This window comes from Impatiens glandulifera, chromosome 1 (assembly GCF_907164915.1).
Source record: "Impatiens glandulifera chromosome 1, dImpGla2.1, whole genome shotgun sequence".
In the NCBI taxonomy this organism is placed as follows: Eukaryota; Viridiplantae; Streptophyta; class Magnoliopsida; order Ericales; family Balsaminaceae; genus Impatiens; species Impatiens glandulifera.
Genome location: NC_061862.1, coordinates 57,240,529 through 57,265,180, shown reverse-complemented (window position 1 = coordinate 57,265,180; position 24,652 = coordinate 57,240,529). Strand labels below are relative to the sequence as shown.

Sequence of the window (24,652 nt, the reverse complement as noted above, 5' to 3'; positions counted from 1 at the left end):
AAAAAAAAATAAAAAATAAAAAAACATTATCTTACTAGAGAAAATAATCACACGATTCCCATTTATCAACAAAATCAATGAAAAAGAAAAAAAATAAGAACAAGCATTTTGGAAAAAGAAAAGGAAACACTTCCCCCAAACCCCAAGCCTGTCGTCGATCCTCCAACTTGCCGGAATCGGAGTAGGAAACTCGGTCGTCTCCTTCCCCCAGCTCTTGGGCCTACGCCACTGCCCAATAGAGTTCTTCCTCCGATTTCGATGAGATTTGGGTTCGATTTACTTAATTATTTTTGGTTGTTGAGGACTTGTTTGGTGAAATGGTGGATTCACAATCTGTATCTTGCATTATTGCATAGCGGAAGTGCAACATTGTGGTTAATCATAGATTCATAGAATACTGGTTAATCTATAAATTATTAATGCAGATTAGTATTTAGAGTTTTATCAAGTATCCTATAAGAAAACAATTGTCTGGAGCAGAAAAAAATAAAAAAAAATAAAAGGAAAATGCTTTAATTCAAAGCAAGTAGGAAGCCTTAATAAGTATTCACAAGCGATCAAATAGTAGAGCAAGTGAACCAGAATGACATCGATGATAAGTTGAATGATCGGGAACATGGTGAATTGAATGAACTTCGCAATAAAGACCTTTGGGTTTTTATTTAGTTTGGAAAAGTTGAAGTTTATTGATGATGATGGTCTCTTGAGCTCATGTGTCAATCTTCAAAATTCTTTAACACATGATAGGCACTCCGATGTTGATGGATCAAGTTTATTTCTAGAACTAAAGTTGTTAAGACATTCATTACTCGGAGAAGCAAAAAAAGCGATTGATGTGCTAAATTATTTGAAAACAATGGATGGTTGTTATCCAAATTCCTATATCGCATATCGAGTTTTGTTGACTATACCAGTTACTATTGCATCTGCAGAAAAGGAGTTTTTTCAAATTGAAGTTGATTAAAACTTATTTTCGATCAACTATGTCGCCAAAAAAGACTAAATGAGTTCGTTATGTTATCTATCGAGAAAACAATTATTAGAAAGTGATTATGCAAACTTGATCAATACTTTGCTTCAAAAAATGCGAGACAAGTAATATTCAAGTGACTATGTACTAGTTCGGACATGAATTTTATATTTTGTTTGGATCTTCTTTATTTTTTTAGTATTTTACTTATGACATATTGTTTTGATGATATTTTATTTCTATAATTCATGTTACAAATACTATTATATTTAAATCGATAAATAAAATTAGTGTATGACTATTAAGCTTTGAAGGCACCAAGTTTTGTGCTCGCCTCAGGCCTCGAAATCTCAGGTCCGGCACTAATACATGTAAAAATTTTCATCTCTAGTTCTGGTCGGTTAACCGATTTAACCGTGAACCGATAATACAATTTTTTAAATTAAGTATTAAACTTAGTAAATGGTTTATTTTTTCAAAATCCTTGTTTGCGTCTTACTATTATGTTATTCTTCATTTTTTTATCTATGTATATTATATTATAAAAAAAAATATGACAACGGATTAAGTATATAACCCACGAACACAATTAGACATTTAATTAGGCGCAAAACTTGTTACCTAACGAGCTCGAACTAATGACCTTAAGGTGAATATTCACCTAGGCTAAAAAAGTATTATATTATAATAATATTTCATAGATATATTTAAAAATTTGTTATAATATATTATATTATTATGACAATATAATATATTTTAAAAGTTTTCATTTTTAAACTAATAACCATATAAATTTGATTTTTTTTAAAAACAAATCTATATAAACTATAATTAAAAAATAAAAAATAAAAAATAATTAATATATATATATAAATAATATGTAAAATATTTACAAAATAACTAATATAAATATATATAATTAAATAATTACCAATTTACTAATTAAACAGTTAGAAAAATAGTTTAACTGTAAACCGAAACGTTGAATTGGTAAAAAACTAGTTACCCAGAACGTTAAAATCGGTTAACCAATAAATCGGTGAAATATAACCGGTAAACTATCGGTTTGATTCAGTTATCAGTTTTCCAATTTTTGTATACAACCCTACAATATCTTTAAGATACTCAACTAGAAGAAGAACCTTTGTTTGAAATACAAACTTAGGAGGTTAACCAAGAGGACATCTAGAGGGAGTTGGAGTAACATGAACAAATAGTGTAACATTAAAATAACTAAATAAAAATCTATATATTAAATGGTATATCAAATTTATAATAATTAAAATTTTAATAGAAAAATCTTAATAATTTTGTAATTTTTTCATGTTAGACTCTAAATATTAACACTAATAAAATCAACAACTAATATATATATATATATATATATATATATATATATATTATATATATATATATAACTTTATACTATAAAATTTGAAATTGAAAATTATCTAACAATTTATGTTATTTATCTTAAATGAACTTATCAATCCAAAACCGATCCTAAACAAATATGATGATAAGGAGTGAGATCAATATTCGCTTTCTTATAATATATCTAATATTTAAAAAAAATAACTTTTATATATATATATATATATATATATATTATATAATTAAATAATTATCGGTTTTACGAGTTAAAACCGCTTAAAAAATAGTTTAACCGTAAATGAAACATTTTAACTGGTAAGTTAACCGAAATTGTTAAACCAGTTAACCAATAAACATGCAAAATAAACTGGTAAGTTATTGATTTGATTCGGTTAACAATTTTTCAGATTTTATACACAATCATACGCACCATCAAAATAACTATAAAAAAAATCTATATATTAAATAGTAGATCAAATTTATAATAATTAAAATTTTAATAGAGAAATCCTAATAACTTTATAATTTTTTCATGTTAGACATTAAATATTAACACTAATAAAATAAACAAATATTGTATATATAAAAAGAACTTTATATTACAAAATTTGAAAAGGAAAAGTTATCTAACAATTTATATTATTTATCTTAAATGAACTTATCAATCAAAACGGGAATCTTAACAAATCTGATGATAAGGAGTGGGATCAATATTCACTGTATTATAATATTAACCAAATCATTTTATTCTAATATTAATATTTAACAATTTAAACTAAACTGAAGCCATATATTGAAGATCTTAAAAAAAAAATGATGATAACACTTGGATGTATTAAATTTACTAATTAATTTAGGATATGAACAATGGTTAAAAATATTGATATTAGTAATATATTTTTTTTAAAAATTAGAGTGCTTTTAGTTTATTTTATTTATTTAGGACTTTTTTAATTATATTTTATTACTATAAAAGTTCTTTTATTATATATCCATAAATATTAAATATTTAAATATAAGGTACTTAATGAAGCCCATTAAATATTTATAATTTTTTATTTTGTAACTAAAAAACAGTAAAAATGTGACTATTAATAATTTTTTAATTATTAATTTTAATATATTTGACTTTATTTTAAATTAAAGTTAAAAAAATAATAAAATACAAAATCACCTTCAAGTAATAGACAATTCCTTCTATGTTACACAAAGTGATATATTTGTATCATTTTTAGGATCGGACAAGGACTAAAACAAAATAAATAAATTTACAAAAATTAAAATGTATTTTGAAAACTCATAGTATAATGGTGAAAACTAAAACAACGTAAAAACTCAACTTTTCATGGTGTCATGTGTTTGAGTTTTCAAATTAAATCATTCAAACAAAACATATATATCAAAATGTTCTTAAATTATATATGAATCATCATAAAAAAAAGAATTTGATTAATCACACTTTAATATGATCATCATCTAAAAACTAATTTTAATAACATAACATATCAAATAATTTTACAAAAAATAAAATAAATTTATTTTTAATTTTATCACTTTTTTCAGTGAAATCTTAATTATATAGACATTTAAATTTAAGAAAAATGAGATATACAAAATTAAAAGCAATTTAATAGAGAAGAAGGGAAAATATTGATTAGAATAATGAATATTTTACATATATACAGACTCTTATATTATAAATAGTTGATATAATTTAAATTATTTACAAATATTTGATCTAATTTTATAAGTTCAAAATCATCTAAGGGCTGAAATGTATTTTGTATATACGGCGGACACACTAATAAATTGTATAAAACGTGAACTGGGTTTTAAGAGAAACCTAACAATTTTGATCAATTTCCCTACCTAGGTTTTCTATTTGGCCGCCTCTTATCAATTCCTTTCAAATTTAGTCATTTTCTTGGATTCGTGTTGCGAGAAGTATCAGAAGATCTGGTGATGTGATTATCAAAGTGATCGGAGATGAAGATTCGTATAAATGTTCAATACTTTGTGGAAATCGGAGTCGTACGATTCAAAAGGAATGTAAGTAAAATTGTTAAAGTTTATATCTATGATGGAGTATATAAGATACAGAGTTTGAAGCGCCTTCAAATGAGATTTGGATTAGCTGTGTTATTGCAGGTAACTATGTTTTCTGTTCTTTTTCTTCTTTTGATAAGTTTTTCATTGAGATTTCTTACAACAAAATCAATTCTTTTTCTAGGAAAATTTGGTCACATACCTGCAATGTGTAGCTTCACACATAACAGGAGATGAAAAAGGTGATAGATTGGAACTTCTTCTCTTAACATTTTTCTGTATGAGTTTTTATGTTATTGATGTATGCCTAATAAACAGTTGCTGACTTAAATTTTTTATACAGTGACCGTGACCCACAAATAGTGATGGGTCCCTAACAGAACCTCTATCAATAACTTCAGTCCTCCATCTGCAAATAAACATGTCAGATTCACTTGCTTGGCCTTGAACTGTGCCAATGTAAAGGTACAATAACTACAATTTCTTTGCTGTAAATTAAATTTTCCTTTATTTTGTTTTAACAATTTTCTTCATTGATTAATCTTTTGTTAGGTTATTCAATCCGAGATAATGTTAATGCGTGATTTGGGAAATGTCAATGAACGGAGAAGTGTTGGGAAATGTCAATGAACGGAGAAGTGCTAGATCAATAATAACTTGTTAAGAGTTGTGTAAGAGCCAAGATTGTATGAACTTGTATATGTGTGTAATTTTATTCTTAGATTTTTAGTTTAAGTTTGAAATGACAATATATTTTGAATTAAGATTATTGGTATAATATATGTTGTTAATGATTTGAATTAATGTTTAGTGTTAATGTTGATATTTGTTTATATTGAGTCGTAGTTTCAAACTTTGATTTGTAGTTTAACGAAGTTTGATTGATAATTTTCAATTTTAATGGATAATATTATACATTCAATTTGTCTATAAATTGTTCAATTTGATTTTAAAAAAAATGTTTTCTCAAAATCTTGGCGTGGGTTTTCTAAATTGTAAATTAATTGTTTACGACAGATTGCCCCAAAACTAAATAAATATTTGGATCTATGATGTGGTTTTAAAATAAATCAAGTTATTTCATTATTTGGAGTGAATTATCCTTTAATGCATGAACAATAACAACATCGAATAATTGCATAAATGAAAGAAAACAATTAGAGAATCAAATACAAGATTTATAGTAGTTCGGCCAAAACAGACCTACATCCACTTTTGAAGTACAATAATTTCTCAACTTTATTATCAAGATTGTTATAAGAGTATTACAATGATTATCTCATAATGAAATCTCAAACATAACTCACAAGGAAGCGATGCTCTCAAGACAAAGACTTGACTTTCTAAAATGTCCGACTATACCTTTAAATAAATCTCAATTAAGTTAATATCAATATCTGGTCCAAACTCTCAAAGAGTTTCCAAAATATTCTTACCATATTTCCTAATTGTATTTTCATAATAAAGATCTATTTTTTTTTTGTGATAATCTTAATTCTAATATCAAGATTATACACCAAAATATATAGTTTCGTTTTGTTGAATATACAATTTCTTTGTACTAAGATTGTGTATCATTTATATATCATATTTATAATATTGTAAATCCATTCTCAACACTCCACATTAATTTATAAGTTATCTTTGTCTTGTCTTCTATCATTTTCTTTGTCAACAAGCAAAGTCTCATAGCGCTCCCAAATACAGGAATCACCAGCATATCAACAACATTGTCACATTCTTCGTAACAACTTCTCTTTGCTCAATTATAATCCTCTCGATGTACAACCCCACATTGAACTTTAGCGTGGTACACACCTTCGACAAGAGTAAAACCATGGGACATTTAGGTCGCTTAAGTCATCCACTACATCACATATAATGGGTTACCCAATGTTTCTATAAATTAAGATTTACAATCTAATGGATTACATAAAATTTCAAAAACATCATCATCAAAGATGGTACATACATATAAAATGTATATTCACCAATGGTGGAAATATTTAAACCTAGGTGTTTAGGGAGTGAAGAGAAAGTAGTTGAAGAAACATAGATTTTCTTCCTAACACCTACCTTCGTCTTGATTCGTCTCCATCTCTTTGTCTTTACTTGTCTCTGAAATTTACAATCTGATATATTACATAAATCCTCAAGAACAATATCATCTTGAAAGATGATACATAAATGTGATATGTATATTCACAAATTGTGGAAATACCTAAGCATATGTATCTAGGGAGTGAAGAGAAAATAGTTGAATAAACATATATTTTCTTCCTAACACATGCATTCGTCTTAATTTGTCTCTCTCTCTCTCTATCTATCTTCTTCCTTTTCAAAATAAGATATTTATAAAAAACCGAGGACACCCCAGACGAACATCCATCGTCTACTTTCTCAAAGTTAGATACCGATTGAAAGTTGAAAAGACCCAAGACGAACTTTCATTATCTACTTTTTCAAAATCAGATATCTGTCGAAAACCAAGGAAATCTTAGAAAAACATCCATCGTTTACTTTCTCAAAGTAAGATACTGATCAAAAGTCGAGAAGACCCAATACGAACTTTCATCGTATACTTTATAACAAATAATTAGGTATCTAGCGACATCTCTTTACTCAAGCTCAAAATCTAGTAAAACATTTATCACCAATCTTTCCTTGAACTTTGCACACTCAACCAACTTGAACTACATACTTCTCTAACTGTCTTCAACTGTTTTCACTATTCTTCATAGTTTCTTCGAAATAAATCATGAATGCCCTTCCATTTGAATTGATCGAGCCTCTCTTCTAGCCATTTTTCATGAGTAGGAATCACATTCAAGGTCTCATTTATCTTTTCGCATAAAATGACAATTCAATAATCTTATTTTTCTTTGAATTGAACGAGCCTCTCATCTAACCTCTTTTTCATGACTAGAAATCTCATTCAATGTCTCAATCATCTTCTCAATAAGATGACAAATCAGTCATCTCATTAATCTTAACTATGATCCACAATGTATAGAAAATTAAGATAGAACATAAGAAGTACCCAAATCATTACCTTTGAATTGACCGAGCCTCCCATCTAGCCATTTTTTCATGACTAGGAATATCACTCAAGGTCTTATTCATCTTCTCACATTGAAAGATAATGCAATGATTTCTTCTTGGTTCGTTTGAGAGTTGTTTCATGATGTCTCCACCTAAATTTTAAAGTGTCTTCCATTAGTCTTCTTCTTCTTGGTTTTTCATTCATATTGCGTGTTAACTCGCAATATACCAATCCTTAATCACCCGCCAACTCAATTCAATCTTGCAATTTAGCCCGAAGGATTACCTCGTCAACATGTGGACAATGACGTCATAATTAAATGCCTTTTTGATAAAATTTGTTGTGTACCATTATTTTCTTCATTCATGGCTAGGGATACCTTTTCACCAAGGTCATCCTCCTCCCCAACATTAGAAGAAATCCCAATGGTCCTATGACAATTCTCCCTTGGTGGGCTAAGGAGAATTCCATTGTCGGTTAAAAAAAATAATTTGCATTTTTATGACATATCTCTACCGCGAGTTATCATTCATCTTGAATCACTACTTGTGTCTTTATTGTGAGTAATTCATCTTTGTCAAACTTCACATCTCGACTTAACATAACATTATCTTCACCTTCTTCTATTCAAACCCTATACTCTTTGACATTCTCTTAAATCCAATAAAGAAAGTTTTCTTTGCTGTTGTATCCAACTTTCCTTGCATTACCATGAGTTAATTTGCACCAAATTAAAAACTACTTTCTAACCCAATTCTTACAAGCTTTTGAGGTTAAGGCTCAAATGCCAGAACTTTAATGTATATTGAGTGACCTCGTAGATAATAACTAAACATATTTGTGAGTTACCTTATAGAGAATACACATCGTTTTTATTTACTCATTTCATAACAACTAAAGTACATTGCTCATCAATAATGGTCCATCGATTGCCTTCCAAACACAAATTTCTAATATGCTTCTTTAGTTTTTGGCAGTCTTCCTCTTAACACCAAAATCAATTCACCATTTATTTAGTCTTCAAGATAGACTTAGAAGTCTTACTACTCTTCCTTCTTTCTCATTATGTTGTTTACCTCTTACAAATATGCCTTCTCCATTATTTTCTTGTCTAAAATACGCCATCTTAGTTTATTCATTGGACATCAAGTAACTCGTACTTCTTCCAGCTCAAACTTGGAAGTCATTCATACCAACAAGAACTACAACTTGGAAATCATTTAAAAACCTCTTTAAAACTTGTCAATAACTCTTGAAGGATTATCCAAGCTCTTCATCTTCCTCTCCTCTTGAACAACCTCGCTCTGATATACTTATTGGGATACTAGGAGATAAAGTATCCCTTAATGCAAGAAAAATAACATCATCAACATCAAAAAATTATGGAAACAGAAGAAAACAACTAAAGAACGCAAACACGAGATTTATAGTGGTTCGGCCAAAACATACATACATCAACTTTTGAAGTACAATAGTCTCTCAACTTTATTATCAAGTTTGTTATAGAAGTATTGAAATGATTCGATGAAATTTCACACACAACTCACCAGGAAGCGATGCATGCTCTCAAGACAAAGACTTGACTTTCTAAAATGTCTGAATTCAACTTTAAATAAGCCTCAATTAGGTTATATCAAAATCTGGTCCAAAACTCTCAAATAGCTTCCAAAATATTCTTACCATATTTCTTAATTGTATTTTCATATTTCATAACAAAAGATCTAATTTTCTTTTGTGATAATCTTATTTCTTAATATCAAGATTATACACCAAAATATTTAATTTTCTTTTATTGAATATATCATTTTCTTGTATTAAGATTGTGTACCATTAATATACCATATTTGTAATATTGTAAACTATTCTCAATATATTTGTCTTTGCTTGATTATAGCAACTGTCGGTTGGACAGTTGCCTATACCTGGGAGGTTACTCCTTTGACTTATACCAGAAAGGTAACTATTTTTCAGGCAATCTTCTGTAGCCTGCAGCGTATCATCAGACTTGCATCAATATGGAAATATCACAATCTGAGGCTTTGATGTCATCTTCTGCATATACTCAAAGTGTTTATTTGCACTTATTTAACTTCCTTATACTTTTTTTTTGATTAATTAAATATTTATTTTACTTAAAAATTAATGAACTAAATTAATGATTTAATATTTTTTATAAAATATAATTTTCTTTTTCAAAAACAATTAAAAATAAATAATTTATTATATTGGATAAAATATGTATATACCTTAGCATTAAACTTCCATTTAATATATGTGACATGTGAATTGAAATTTTATATTATTTTTTAAATTAAATTTAAATACGTTCTCTATCCATACTTAAGTCACCTAGATCTTTTTAAATATTCTAAATTAATTTTATTTAAATTTTAACTTTTTAACTAACTTTTTTTTATTATAAATTAATATAATAATATAATAATATTATAAATTAAAATAACAAATATTTATAAATTATTTAAAAGCATGTCAAACTATAGAATTAAATATATTTTTTATAATTTGTATATTAATTATATATATAAATAAATAAAATATTAAAATATTTTTTAGAATGCAATCTTACTTATAATTTTATTATAAATTATCTTAATTATTAAATTATGTTACAGAAAAATAAAATAAATAATGTTTTAAAAAAATAATAATTAATTTTTAAAATTTTTATTAAAAAACTAATATATTTTTTAAAATTACTATTATTCGTTTTTATACACCAAAAATAAATTATTAGGATCGGGGATGCCCTTGGAGGACTGGGGTGTTTCCGGTTTTAGGAAGGTGGCCTCTTACAACACACACAACACTTTGGTGATAGTCCGGTTAGAGACTATGACCGTTCTCAGCACTTCGCAAACTATCACAGACTCTTGAACCGGGTTCAAGGGCGGAAATGTCTTTTCAGTCTGAAGCAATGTATGCGACTTAGATGATGTTTGGAAGGAGTCGGTTTTAAAGATATGAGTGGACCGGTTTTTGATATACGGAGTAAGATTGTTTTGGTTAGATTAAGTGAGTAAGCAGTAAATGAAGGAAATAACACGAGACAGGGATTTTTATGGATGTTCGGAGCAAACCCTCCTACGTCACCCCTTCTTCTCAGGTTATGAGAAGGATCTCCACTAACTTTCAAAGTTACAACAATTACAATGTCGGTCGAGCCCAACTCGCTACTCGCCGGTTACACCAACTCACTCTTGATGTAATACACAACACAACACAAATACACACAAACAAAGCTTCCGGTTAATGACACAACGGTTTTTGGATCGCGCGTAAGATTTCTTTATCTCTCTAAGATTTTCGTAACTTGTGTCGCTATTTTGATGCTTGGCAAAATTTCTTCCTTGGCTTCTATTTATATGAAAAATATACCAGCGATTATATTTTCTCTCTCTAGGAGATTGGCCGCTGGAAACCGGTAATGATCAAGAGGCTTGCACGCCTTTCCTCTTAGACAGATCAATTTGGACACATGGCAGACATGCACTTAGCCGGTTTGCATTTTGGACACATAGCAGACATGCACTTAACCGGTTTGCATTTTGGACACATGGCAGCCATGCACTTAACCGGCCACCTGTTTCAGAGATTTGCTAGAGATCTTGGATGCTACTTGGAGGTTGCTTCTGGATTCAGACAAGCATGCCTGACAGCTACCTACTGTTTGTAGTTTATTTAATAACCGGAACATATTTATGATTGGAGCGGCTCATTTAATAACCGGAGCATTTATTACCGGAGCGGCTGCATTTAATCAACTGGAGCATTTAATAAACTGGAACTCATTTATGAACGGTCATGCTTCATTAAGTGTCGGTTGACCGGAGCCTTCTTTCATTAAATGTCTGTTTGACCGATCTCTTAACTGAACTCCGGTTGACCGATATTATTTGCAGCCAGTGAGATTTGATCCCTGGTCACTTGTGTGACAGGCAGAGGTGTTTACCACTACGCTATAACAACTTCTTGATATTTTTAAACCAATTAATATACTTGATATAACTTAGCGGTTTAACATATATATTTGAACTTAGTTTTATCTATTCATTAAACTTTTCATAAGTTATAACAATTATTTTCTAACAATTTCTCCCTTTTTGATTATTTAGAATAAATATTCAAAAATCGTAATGTGTGGCCGGTTTAAAATTAACTTACTTAATTTTTCTAACAATTTCTCCCTATTTGATTATTTAGAATAAATATTCAAAAATTGTATTGTGTGGCCGGTTTTTAAAAATCTTATATTTGTTTGGCCGGTTTTAAAGAGCTTATATTTGTTTGGCCGGTTTTAAAGAGCTTATATTTGTTTGGCCAGTTTTAAAGAGCTTATATTTGTTTGGCTGATTTTTTGGAAAAACAATTTGGATTAAAGGAAAACTTTATTTTTTTTTAAAAAAAAAATTTGTAATCTAACAATCCTAAAATATTTCTAAAGGAAGAAAACTTAGACTCGAGAAGTGGCTTTGTGAGGATGTTAGCCACTTCATGATTATTCCCTTCATGTGATGTGTTCGTCAGCAGCCGGCTGTCCGGATGCAATGCTGTCTCTTCCAAGCTTCTGTCTTGATTTACCTACATTCATAGACAATAGAAAATCTGGTCCCCATTTTTCTTTGGGTCCGTGGTTTATTAATCCCTTGGGAATCCATACTTTGATTATTTTGATGGTTTTTCCGTTGTGTGTATGTATAGTATATCTACATGCTGATGATTTAACTTTAAGGGATGATTTTCGGTAAACATCTCTAAATTTTCGGTCAAGTTTTTCTTTGCCATACAAACTGGCTGCCCTTCTCTCAGGTTTCAGCCAGCTTGAAGTTGGCTTTACATAAATTATCTCATCCTTTGAAGTTAAAACATTACAGCTTATAATTTCTTCCTTGAGCTTCTCATTCACAGATGAGATCTCATTTATTGAAACATCAACCTCTTTGATTTGAGATGAACATTTTGAACTATCATATTTAATTTTTGAAATAGTTTGATTAAGGGATTTTGACAGTTTTCTATACTTAATGAACATGTCATTTAGTGCAGCAATTAGATCATCTCGTGTAAAATCATCAAAAGAGAGAACAAATACCTCAGATTCTTTCTTAGCCGTGAAGTAGGTTTCAACTTTATCATCATTGTCGATGGATGATGAGTCGTCCGAATCGCTATCGGCCCATTTTTCCTTGCCTTCAGCAGTCATTAGAGCCTTCTGCTCTTTCTGGTTCTCCTTTGTTTGATCACTACCTTGAAACAGTTGGATCAACCTTTCTCACACTTCTTTTCCCGTTTCTCATTCCATGACTTTCTCGAAAGTGTTGTTATTCAAAGATTTGAAAATATGTCTCATGCAATGGTTTTCTAGGTTACTTCTTCTCCTATCTTCAGCCGTCCATTCTTCCGTCTCCTTGTTAATCTTTATCGGACCCTCCTTTAGGATGGTGCTCATTTCATCATCCAACGTGATCAGATGTAGATACATCTGTTTCTTCCAACTGCTAAACGCTTCACTATTTAGCATTGGTGGCTTGTCGCTGTGGGTCATGCTTCCCATCTTCTTCGGTTGCTTGAGTGCTAAGAACCTCGCTCTGATACCACTTGTTAGGATCGGGGACGCCCTTGGAGGACCGGGGTGTTTCCGATTTTAGGAAGGGTGGCCTCTTACAACACACACAACACTTTGGTGATAGTCCGGTTAGAGACTATGACCATTCTCAGCACTTCGCAAACTGTCACAGACTCTTGAACCGGGTTCAAGGGCGGAAATGTTTGTTTCAGTCTGAAGCAACATATGCGACTTAGATGATGTTTGGAAGGAGTCGGTTTTAAAGATATGAGTGGACCGGTTTTTGATATACGGAGTAAGATTGTTTTGGTTAGATTAAGTGAGTAAGCAGTAAATGAAGGAAATAACACGAGACAAGGATTTTTATGGATGTTCGGAGCAAACCCTCCTACGTCACCCCTTCTTCTCAGGTTATGAGAAGGATCTCCACTAACTTTCAAAGTTACAACAATTATAATGTCGGTCGAGCCCAACTCGCTACTCGCCGGTTACACCAACTCACTCTTGATGTAATACACAACACAACACAAATACACACAAACAAAGCTTCCGGTTAATGACACAACGGTTTTTGGATCGCGCGTAAGATTTCTTTATCTCTCTAAGATTTTCGTAACTTGTGTCGCTATTTTGATGCTTGGCAAAATTTCTTCCTTGGCTTCTATTTATATGAAAAATATGACAACGATCATATTTTCTCTCTCCAGGAGATTGGCCGCTGGAAACCGGTAATGATCAAGAGGCTTGCACGCCTTTCCTCTTGGACAGATCAATTTGGACACATGGCAGACATGCACTTAGTCGGTTTGCATTTTGGACACATGGCAGACATGCACTTAGCCGGTTTGCATTTTGGAACATGACAGACATGCACTTAACCGGTTTGCATTTTGGACACATGGCAGACATGCACTTAACCGGTTTGCATTTTGGACACATGGCAGACATGCACTTAACCGGTTTGCATTTTTGACACATGGCAGACATGCACTTAACCGGCCGCCTGTTTCAGAGATTTGCTAGAGATCTTGGATAAGCCTGCCTGATAGTTACCTGCTACTTGGAGGTTGCTTCTGGATTCAGACAAGCATGCCTGACAGCTACCTGATGCTTGTAGTTTATTTAATAACCGGAACATATTTATGATTGGAGCGGCTCATTTAATAACCGGAGCATTTATTACCGGAGCGGCTGCATTTAATCAACCGGAGCATTTAATAAACCGGAACTCATTTATGAACGGCCATGCTTCATTAAGTGTCGGTTGACCGGAGCCTTCTTTCATTAAATGTTTGTTTGACCGATCTCTTAACTGAACTCCGGTTGACCGAACCGGTTTGACCGGAGCTTTTTACTTCAAACCGAACAGTATATATATTTCCAACTGAACGCTCAGTTTCCCTAAATAGCAAAAACTTTAAATCTTATTTGGAGCCAGTGACAAGCAGAGGTGTTTACCACTACGCTACAACAGCTACTTGTTATATTTAAACCAATTAATATACTTGATATAACTTAGCGGTTTAACATATATATTTGAACTTAGTTTTATCTATTCATTAAACTTTTCATAAGTTATAACAATTATTTTCTAACATAAATTTATACTTATTAAATGATTTAACTAAAACCAACTCCGGACTCACCTTTCATTAATAATATTGTTACATTTTTTCGACCATTTTACAGTGAACTTTTTATAATAGTTTATTATTAATCTTGGGATCTTTTAAAATATCATTTTCCTTATTAGATTTTTATTATAAAATATCTTATAATTAGATGAAAATAAATATTAATAATAATTAAATAAAAAATAATTAAATTTTTATTTAAAAAAATTAATATTCATTCACATTTAAAAAATAATTGAACATTTTTTTGTCACCCAAATTAAGTTTTAGCTTACTAATTTTGTTACCTTATTTCAAACTTTATCTAGTTGACCTCATTATTAATTTTGTTACCTCACTTTATAAAAAAAATTTGTACCAATTTCTTAACCTATCTCATTACTAATTTTTGAGTTATTTAATATCATTTTACCTATTAATTTTTTATTATAAATATATTATCATATTATAAAAATATTAATAATGGTTAAATAAAAAAATAGTTAAATTTTTTATTTTAGAAAGAATTCGTAAAAACTAATATTCAGTCGACTTTTTTGAAAATGATATTTATCCCATCTTCTAGCCTAGCGGCATTAAAAGGTGGATATTAACATAAGTTCCTAAGTTCGAGCCTGTTAGGGGGTAAGTTTTACGTTTGGTTAAATGTTTAAGTGTGTTTTCGGGCTACATACTTAACCCATTGTCCCATTTAAAAAAAATGATATTTATCATTTTTTATCACCAAAAATAAATTCTTGTGACATCATTTCAAACATTCATCAATTAACCTCATATTACTCGTTATTTCATTTCGAGAATTTTGTAATGACATTTTACCCTTACTCATTATTAATATCCGAATTTTTTAAGATGTTAAAGGTATTCACCCTTGCGCCTAAGTCACCCGTATGGCTACCCTCACAACCTTCTCCCTTATGTCCCTATGTGGACCACTCAATCACTTCCTTTTTCATAGTGATCGGTCTAGAGTTCCAGGCTCCACTCTGTGGGCCTCGTTAGACTCAGCGAAAGAGTATGTTGTAAGTTAATTAATTTTTAAAATTTTAATTAAAAAAAATAATATTTCATCAAAATAAACTTCGACTTATCTTATCCTTACTTTTTACATTCCCTAATCGATCTCTCGTATTATTAATCTCATGACTAACACTCACTCACTCAATTCGAACCATAATTCTTTCATTTCTCAAATTCTGACTCACACATACTATTATATCTTATATTTTAAAGATAATATATAATGATTAAATAAAAATATAGTCAATTTTTAATTTACAAACAACTAATATTCTACCAAAAATAAATTTCTAAAATACTAATATTGTGACCTCGATTTAAGTATTCTCTAATTGATCTCTCATTAGGCTTTACTTCAAGCATTTTGTATCGATCTTACCTTTACTTTTGATATTCCTCATACGAACTCTCATATTATTAATCTAATACTTTTACCTCATTTTAAGAATTCTCTAATTGATCTTTCATTACCTCCCTTCGAGTAATTTGTATAGATATTTTTGACCTTCCCCGTTTACGTAGGGAACATGTCATTTTATCCTTACTTTCAACCGTCCTCATCAACCACAATTCACACATGCATTTACGTAGAACTCACATATGTCATCACATCAAGTATGTATTATTTTAATATTTATAAATTCGCATTAATTGAGACTCGAACTCTAGTCTCAAATATGAAATGTGAACATTTTAACACTAAATCACTTGTGATTTTTAAATTTAATTTAAATTTTTATGTAGGTATATATATTTAATCATGGTTAATGAATAAACAAAATATATAATGAATAAAAAAGATTAATTAATTATATAAATAATAAATATGCAAAGAAGGTATAAAAATAATTTTTTAATAATTATTTATAAATTTGAAAAAAATATTAAAGTAAAAATATTTTTTAAATCTAATATATAATTATATTAAATTAATTAAAAAATTAAAAATAATGGAATAATTGATAGAGAATATAATGAATAGTATAAAATTAATTATATAAATAATAAATATGTAGAGAAGGTATAAAATTATTTAGAAATTTTATTTAAAGACTAAGATAAAAAATTTAATATATATTTATATTAAATTACGGAAAAAGTTAAAATAATGGTGAATATAATAAATATGGAGTTATGTATGTATATTATATTTAATCATTTTTAATGAATAATAAATAAAAATATAGAATGAATAAAAAAAAAATTAATTATATAAATAATAAATATAAAAGGAATGTATAAAAATAAATATTTAATAAATTATTTGGAAATTTGAATTAAAAACTAAAGTAAAAATATTTTTAAAATATATTATATAATTATATTAAATTAATTAAAAAAAGTTAAAATAATAGAATAATAGATCAAAGATATAATGAATAAAAGAAAATTAATTAATTATATAAGGTATAAAATTATTTTTTTAATAATTTATTTAGAAATTTTAATTAAATACTAAGGTAAAAATATTTTAAAATCTAATATATATAATTATATTAAATTAAAAAAATAGTGCATAAAATAAATATGAAGAGAAAATAAAATATATATTTTAAATAAATTTTAAAAAATTATTTTAAAATCAATTTAATAAATATGGAGACTAATAATATAAAAAGAGTTCTCGGTGACTTTTCATATTATTTCATTTAATATTTATAAATTTGTATCACTTAGACTCCAATTCTCTAGTCTCAAATATGAAAATTTAATTTAAAATTTTATGTATGTATAAATATTTAATTATTATTAATTATTAATAGATAAAATATATAATGAATAAAAGAAAATTAATTGATTATATAAATAATAAATAGGCAGAGAAGATATAAAAATAATTTTTTAATAAATTATTTGAAAAATACAATTAAAAACTAAAATAATTTTTTTTAATCTAATATATAATTATATTAAATTAATAAAAAAATATTAAAATAATGAAATAATAGATAAAAAGATATAATGAATAAAAGAAAATTAATTATATAATTAATAAATAGGTAGAGAATGTAAATTATTTTTTAATAAATTAAATTTTATTTAAAGAGTAAGTTTAAATTATTTTTAAAATTTGATCTATAATTATACTAAATAAAAAAAAAAAAAAAAAGTTAAAATAAGGTGCATATAATATATAATAAATATGGAAAGTTATATATAAATGAACTAACTTTCTAACTCAACTCAGGTCGAATTACTAGAATTCGTTAACAACATTAGTTGTGAATTTTTAAGTAGGAACATTTCAGATTCAATTCTCACTTAGAAGCACTTTTTTTGAGTTCTAATTTCGGTCATTTTAAGGATTTAATATGACAAAGAATGTGAACTGAAGTTGTAGAGGACATATTTCCCTTTTCAAAACATCACATCCTCATCGAATTTCATTGAAAAACGAGACCTATGAGAATTTTCAAAGTTTCAATTGTTCAGGGCTATTGATACCTCAAAGGGTTCAAATATCCTTTTTTTGGATAATCCCTTTTTCAGATAATTCAAGCTTACATCTTTAGTGACATCATCTTCCACTAATAATTGAATTTCAATTAGTCGGTCAAACACCTTAACCGGTTGACCCGGGTTGACTTCTCCTTGGCCCAAGTTCAATCGCTGGTTTGACTCATTTTTCAGTTTTTTCGTATTTTTGTATATCTTCTACTCATAATTGAAAACAACAATATTATACTTAAAATTCATATTTTTCAAAACAAAGGATATGAACGTATTACGAGTTCTGGAAACAGAGTTGTTATGAAAATTTGCATTTTGACCCATAAACGAGCTATGAAATGACCATTCGGTATATTTTCTCCAACATCAATATTATACTCAAAGTTCACAATTTTTTAGGTCGATCATTTTGAAGGTACGAAGGCATTTATGACTTGAGTATTTTTAAAATTCAACGTTTAGACAATTGTTTTTAGATTTTTTCGAGTCGGTTTTCGAATGACATTTTTATGTTCTTGTTCTTCCGGCCCAATAAACAAGTATGAGCGTTATATTAGACCAGATTATTTATTGGATACTTGGTGTAAAAATAGGGTGTCTACATGTATAAAAATATTTTTTTAATAAATTATTTAGAAATTTTATTTAAAGACTAAGGTAAAAATATTTTTAAAATTTAATATATAACTAACTATATGGAGAGAAAATAAAATATATATTTTAAGTAAAATTAATAAATTAATTTAATAAATATGGAGACTAATAATCTAAAAAGACTTCTTATCTCCTTTAATTTAATTTTTTAGTTTGTGACTTTTTATATTATTTTATAACCCGTTTGTATGATTCGCGGGTTAACGAATTATTTAATTCGGTCCATTTTGTCTAATAAAGTGGGTCGTGCTATATGGTGCGAGCTTTTTAAACTTAAGCGTTATTATATATATATATATATATATATATATATATTTTGCAATTATTAATAAACATTTTAAAGTGTAATTATTAATAAGTAACAAATCTTATAGTATAATCATACTTTTTTGCTTTAATAATGTTTAAATATTCTCTTAATTTTGCTTAAAAAAATTGGCTTGAAGTTGGAACTTGAATCGCTTTTATTAAATGAGGTTCCAACTTTGATCGGTAACATATGAGTTTCAATTATCACAATTTTAAATATTTAAAAAATTCTCACAAATAAATGAAGTCTTATTATTCTAACATAATTGTTTTTTCTTAACACGTTCCGATAATTGGTAAATTATTTATCGGAAAGATAAGTTTTCCACTTTTTATGTCTACATATTCCATTCTCTCTATCCTCTTTCTTTACCCTATTCCAAAGTGAATGAGACTTCTATCTTTCTATACAAAGCGGGACTTTAATGTCAACAAACTAAAACTAGTTACGTGATTTTGCTATTTGTTACACTAACTTGCCTCGGATCTTAGAACCCAACATCGGGAAGTTCTTTACTCAACTTTCAATAAGGTATTTCGCACTTAAATTATCTTAGTGAAAATGCGCACTCTAATATCATTGATGTCCATTAGCTTTGATAGTATTGACTGGATCTACTACTATCTCATCCATTGAGTATAATAGAGCAAATGATGGTATATATTGAACATCAGGATGATACTAGGAAATATAGTTTGAATAATCTCGATAGTAGTTCCATGAACAATTATATTCTCTCCTTTTTAAATTATTTCAATACATTACACATTTTATATGGCATTCAATCGTATCCGGCGTATATTTCGAAAAAAATACTCAATTTAAAATACAAATATGTTCAAATTGGTAAATGATACACAAAGTTGCGTTATTACGAACTTCTATACAAAAATATATTAAATTTATCTCTTTTCAAATTTTCTCAAATCTTTTATTAAATTGCACATTTTTTTAATCACTCAAATCAATTTTGACAAATTAAAATGCGTAAATCTAAAACAAAAACACTCGATTTAAAAACATATGTCTCTACCCTCTCTAAATATCATTTTCATTTACAAACATAAAAAATTAATTAAAAAAACGAAAATAATACGTTAAAATAAGAAGACAAACATTTTATTTATTTGAGAAAAACATTAAATTGACTAAAATTTGAATTAGAAAAACATTAAATTGACTAAAATTTGATAATTCAAACTCATATGACACAATTCAAAGTTTGAACCATGCTGAATGAAAACGAACAAGTTTTATCTTCAAATAACAATCGGGTATTTTTTTCATTTTAAGAATATTAGAGTATTTATTGATCGTTTTGAATTTTTATTTTATTTTATGAATAATGTCATTACAAATAAGTAAAAAAAAAATAAGGTCTAACAAATTAGAGAATGTCAGAAAGAAAATTATCGTTTCAAAAATATGATTTGTGATATAGTCCGCCAACAATTAGTTTCCAAAAAAATAAAATAAAATAGTTTTGAGTTTATGCTTACTTGAAATATTATTTTGTTTCAAGAAAATAAAAATTTAGTTCAATTTGATAATGTCTTATTTCTAAAAGGGCCCCTTTCACTTGAGACAGTGGATAAACATATTGATCACTCACTCTATATTTCTCTTTCTCTTCACACAACAATCAACAATGGAAGCTTTGGGGCTAGGACTTCCGCTTTCAACTAGCGTCTCACATCGAGACTGCAGTAGTAGTAAGCTGAGTTGCACCACTCAATTTGGTAGGACCTGTTTCAGTTTACCCTAGTTGCAGCAGCAGCAGCCAATTTCGCTCATGAGTCATTTCCCCTTTGTAGATGTATTCGTTGAGTCTATATAGGATTGTATTTGCTTTAGGGTCACATTGGATTTGGGGTACGGATGCAAGCTGTAGAAGAAGAATATGAGCTGAAGCAAGTGAGAGACATGGCTGCGGCTAGAAAAAGATGGGAAGCTTTGGTAATCTCCATTTAACCTAATGTAATTAATAATGTTTTGTGTTTAAAATCATCACTGCCTCCTATTTTGGACTAAGATGTTGGAATTCTCAAGAGACCTTGCAATTTTTTGTAGAGAAATTCAATTAAAGAAGGTGTCTAAATCTAACATGCAAAATTTGATTGCTTAATATTTCTGCCTTATTACTTAGTTTTGCGTTATTTGTAACTTTATGATGCAAATGTTAGGCTCTTTCTTAGTGTCATGTGATAACACTATATAAGGTGTGAAAAGAGAGACTTTTCTCCATTTGGATGGATGGATATATATTGATGATGGGAAAAAGCTCATTTTGTTTTTATGAACTTGCATCAAAAGTTTGCTTTAACTTGGCTGGCGGAAGGCTCATTTTGATTATTGAACTTTAAAGAACGGTTCAAATTACATATCATAGTGTTTTGAGAACTTAGTAAAGTTAACCAAAAATGACATCGAGAGGTAATTTGAACCGTTTTTATGAGCAGAGCATGTAATCCAACACAAATTGATTAAGCAAAACGAGCATTTTATACAAGTTAAGGAAACAAAAGGAACTTGTATCCTTGATAATGCTATAAGAACAGATGAATCATTAATTCATTATATTGGAAACATCAAGGTAAACAAAAGGAGACATTTTACCTTTTTCTTGTATTTTGAATATATTTCCTTTATTCTCCCCTAGATCAGAGAGGAAAAAGTTAAAGTTCTTACACCAAGGGAAGCAGGTTATGCCATTCAACTGTCTAACAAGGCATTGCTTGATGTACGTCCAGCAACAGAGCATGAGCAGGTGAAGAAATTATTTTCTCTTTTTATTTTGACCTTCTTCTTTTCTACATCCTTGTGAAGGGATTCATATGTTTATTGTTGCTCTCTTTGCTTTTGATGCAATATCATCTTGTAATTATGATTTTCTTTTTTGTAGGCATGGGTTAAAGGATCAACATGGATTCCCATCTTTGACGTTGATAATAGATTCGATATTGGATCTCTTTCTGGAAAGATAACAAATTATGTGATGGGTATGATAGAGTATCACTCTTTTGAGTTCTATTTCTGGAAACATTCTCTTCAAGTATACTTTTATTGAAGAAAACATATTCGAAAGCATATATTGTCCCATTTAGTAACACTTCTTATTTTTGTTTCTGAATTCACTCCAGAAACAAAAACCTGTTTTTAATCTTTATCTGACTGAGTTTAGTTTCTAAACGTTTTTGGGTATGGACTTGCTAGATTGTAAATACTTAGCTTCATTAACTGATGTGGTAAAGTTTTAGGATCTTATCTTATCCCCCACCCCATCATCACTGGTTTTGAGTGCAGCTTCTTGAAATTGACTGTTTCTTTCTATCTCATTGCAGGAGGTTGGTGGAGTGGTGTTCCTGTATTGTCTTTTGATAGGTATGCATGTAATAATACATGACCCCATTTATGTTTCGGAATCTGAAAATATGGAAAAAAAAAATTGAAAAAAAATAAAATTTAGAGCCTAAACTGCTCAACCAAACCATCATTGTTGTTTATTTCATTCCAAATGTACATCTTATAAACAATTAAACACTTATATAAATAAAATAAAAAAATTAACAACTGTGGGATTTGAACCCACGCCCTTTCGGACCAGAGCCTAAATTTGGCGCCTTAGACCGCTTAGCCAAACTGTCATGTTGCTTACTTCTATCCTACAGTCAATTTGTATCAAAGGTTGAGGAAAAATTCCCAACACGGACAGATCTTATTGTTTCATGCGAAGGGTCTTAGGTGATTTATTATTCCTTATATTTTCATAGTCTTGACTTAGTCTTTATTGGTTCATTATTTACTTATTAAGGCGCACCGGCACAATGATGGCTTGTGAAAATCTTGTTTGTTAGCACATCTTAAAAACCTAAAAATATTATATGATATGGTTTAAATAAAAAAAATAAAAAACTGATTTTTCCTACTAAACTTAAACTTGGGCAGCCTGGATTTGACAAGTTCAAGGATTTTCAATTATACCCCGGAATAGCTAAATACCTTGAGCTTTGATCCTACAGATTTATCTCTTGCGGCTTGTGAGCTATTGTACAATTCTGGGTACAAAAACCTTCTTTGGATTCAAGGGGGGCTCGAGGCTGCTGAAGAAGAGGTGAAATTTAATTGGGAAAAGGAATATATGTTATTTGTTCTTTAACCGATTTCATTTTCTTGTTTGTAACAGGATCTCCAAAGAGATGGGCCTCAACCTTTTAAATTTGCTGGGATAGGTGGAGTTTCTGAGTTTCTTGGGTAAAGCCTACAAGTTATTGTTGTTGTTTTTCCTTCCTACATGCAAGTTATCTTCCATATCATCTATTACTTTGTGTTTTTGGCTGACATTTTCTCTTAAATACTAAAAATTAATAATCATTGGCTTTGTTGGTAGTTGGACTGACCAACAAAGGGCTGCAGCAGCAAAGGAAGGATGGGGTTATCAATTGTTTTTATCTGCTCGACTGGTTTGTAAATCTTTCTATTGTTTTCAGATATGAGAAAAGCGAGCTAACTTATTGGATTGGATTTGAATTTAGGTGATGATTTAATCGCATGCATTCAATTCTTGACAGATTGGAATATTTCTTGTTGCTGATGCCTTGTATATTGGTTCTCAACAATTTGGTCACTATCTTCAAGATATAAAGACTCATTGAAATTATTCCATGTAGAATATCGAAATGTGTTTCGTCCAGCTGCTTCTGTGCTGTCACATTTTTAAAATGTAGATAAAACCACTCCAATGTCCATTTCACTATTTTTATTTATCATATTGAAATTTTTCTATCTCACATCTTGTACTATTCATTGTGATTGCTTGATTGAGGGAGCTTATACCACAATGGCCTCATTGTTTGCAGGTATTGATTGAAAAAACCATTCTATTATATTATTTCATACAAAAAAAATTGGAGATAATTTAAAATTGATATTAATTTAAAATCACGAAGATTATTTGAATTGTAAGAGTTTATTTAAAAAAATATTATTATTTATATATATAATTAATTTTATTTATTTTATTAAATAATATTTTTTGTTTTTTTTAGTAAAATCTATTGTATGTAAAATTAAAATTATTTTATAAACTCCTACAATCTTAATATGTAAATATAAAATTGTAAAAATTTGTTTAATTTAATAGTTATTTGTTAACCTATAAAATAGTAAGAAAATAAACTTGTTAACCTATAAAATAGTAAAAAAAATAGACTCTCTACAATATACTTTTTCATTTTGTTTAAAAAAATAATCACTAAAATAAAAATAAATTATTTATATTTAATATAAAAATATAATAATTTTTTTCTCCAGGTATGCTACCAAAAGAATTTCCAAAAATTAAACAAATGCATAATTTTTTCAAACAATCTAATAAAACATGCTAGTATTATATTCTCTTCAATTTAAAACATTCAAAATGAGAATCCTCACTTTTGGGTACCGAGTTTGAGTTTTCAATATTACCTATTCCCGATCCCGAACTCGATCGGGTAACATTTTTCACTCCCCATCACCGATCCCAACCCCGATTTTAAATACCCGAACTCGATCATCGGATAATCACAGG

At 28.8% G+C, this 24,652-nt stretch overlaps 1 protein-coding gene and 1 long non-coding RNA gene across 3 annotated transcripts; both read left to right on the top strand.

Annotated features, from left to right (window-relative positions):
- Window positions 1–4,269: 4,269 nt before the first annotated feature.
- Window positions 4,270–4,833, top strand: LOC124918968. Its single transcript, XR_007097543.1, has 3 exons — window positions 4,270–4,492; window positions 4,575–4,632; window positions 4,734–4,833. It is a non-coding gene; the product is annotated as an uncharacterized LOC124918968 (long non-coding RNA).
- A 15,884-nt stretch (window positions 4,834–20,717) lies between these two features.
- LOC124921251 (rhodanese-like domain-containing protein 11, chloroplastic) lies at window positions 20,718–23,868 on the top strand. 2 transcript variants are annotated; one of them, XM_047461878.1, is made up of 8 exons: window positions 20,718–21,042; window positions 21,746–21,853; window positions 21,989–22,085; window positions 22,428–22,467; window positions 23,092–23,197; window positions 23,270–23,337; window positions 23,474–23,546; window positions 23,655–23,868. In XM_047461878.1, the coding sequence occupies exons 1-8, from the start codon at window positions 20,965–20,967 to the stop codon at window positions 23,736–23,738; spliced, it is 654 nt and encodes a 217-aa protein (XP_047317834.1). In that variant the 5' UTR covers window positions 20,718–20,964; the 3' UTR covers window positions 23,739–23,868. The 2 variants fall into 2 exon arrangements, with proteins under 2 accessions (XP_047317834.1, XP_047317835.1); XM_047461879.1 differs by having other exon boundaries at window positions 20,728–21,042; window positions 23,474–23,609; window positions 23,644–23,868.
- Window positions 23,869–24,652: the final 784 nt, after the last annotated feature.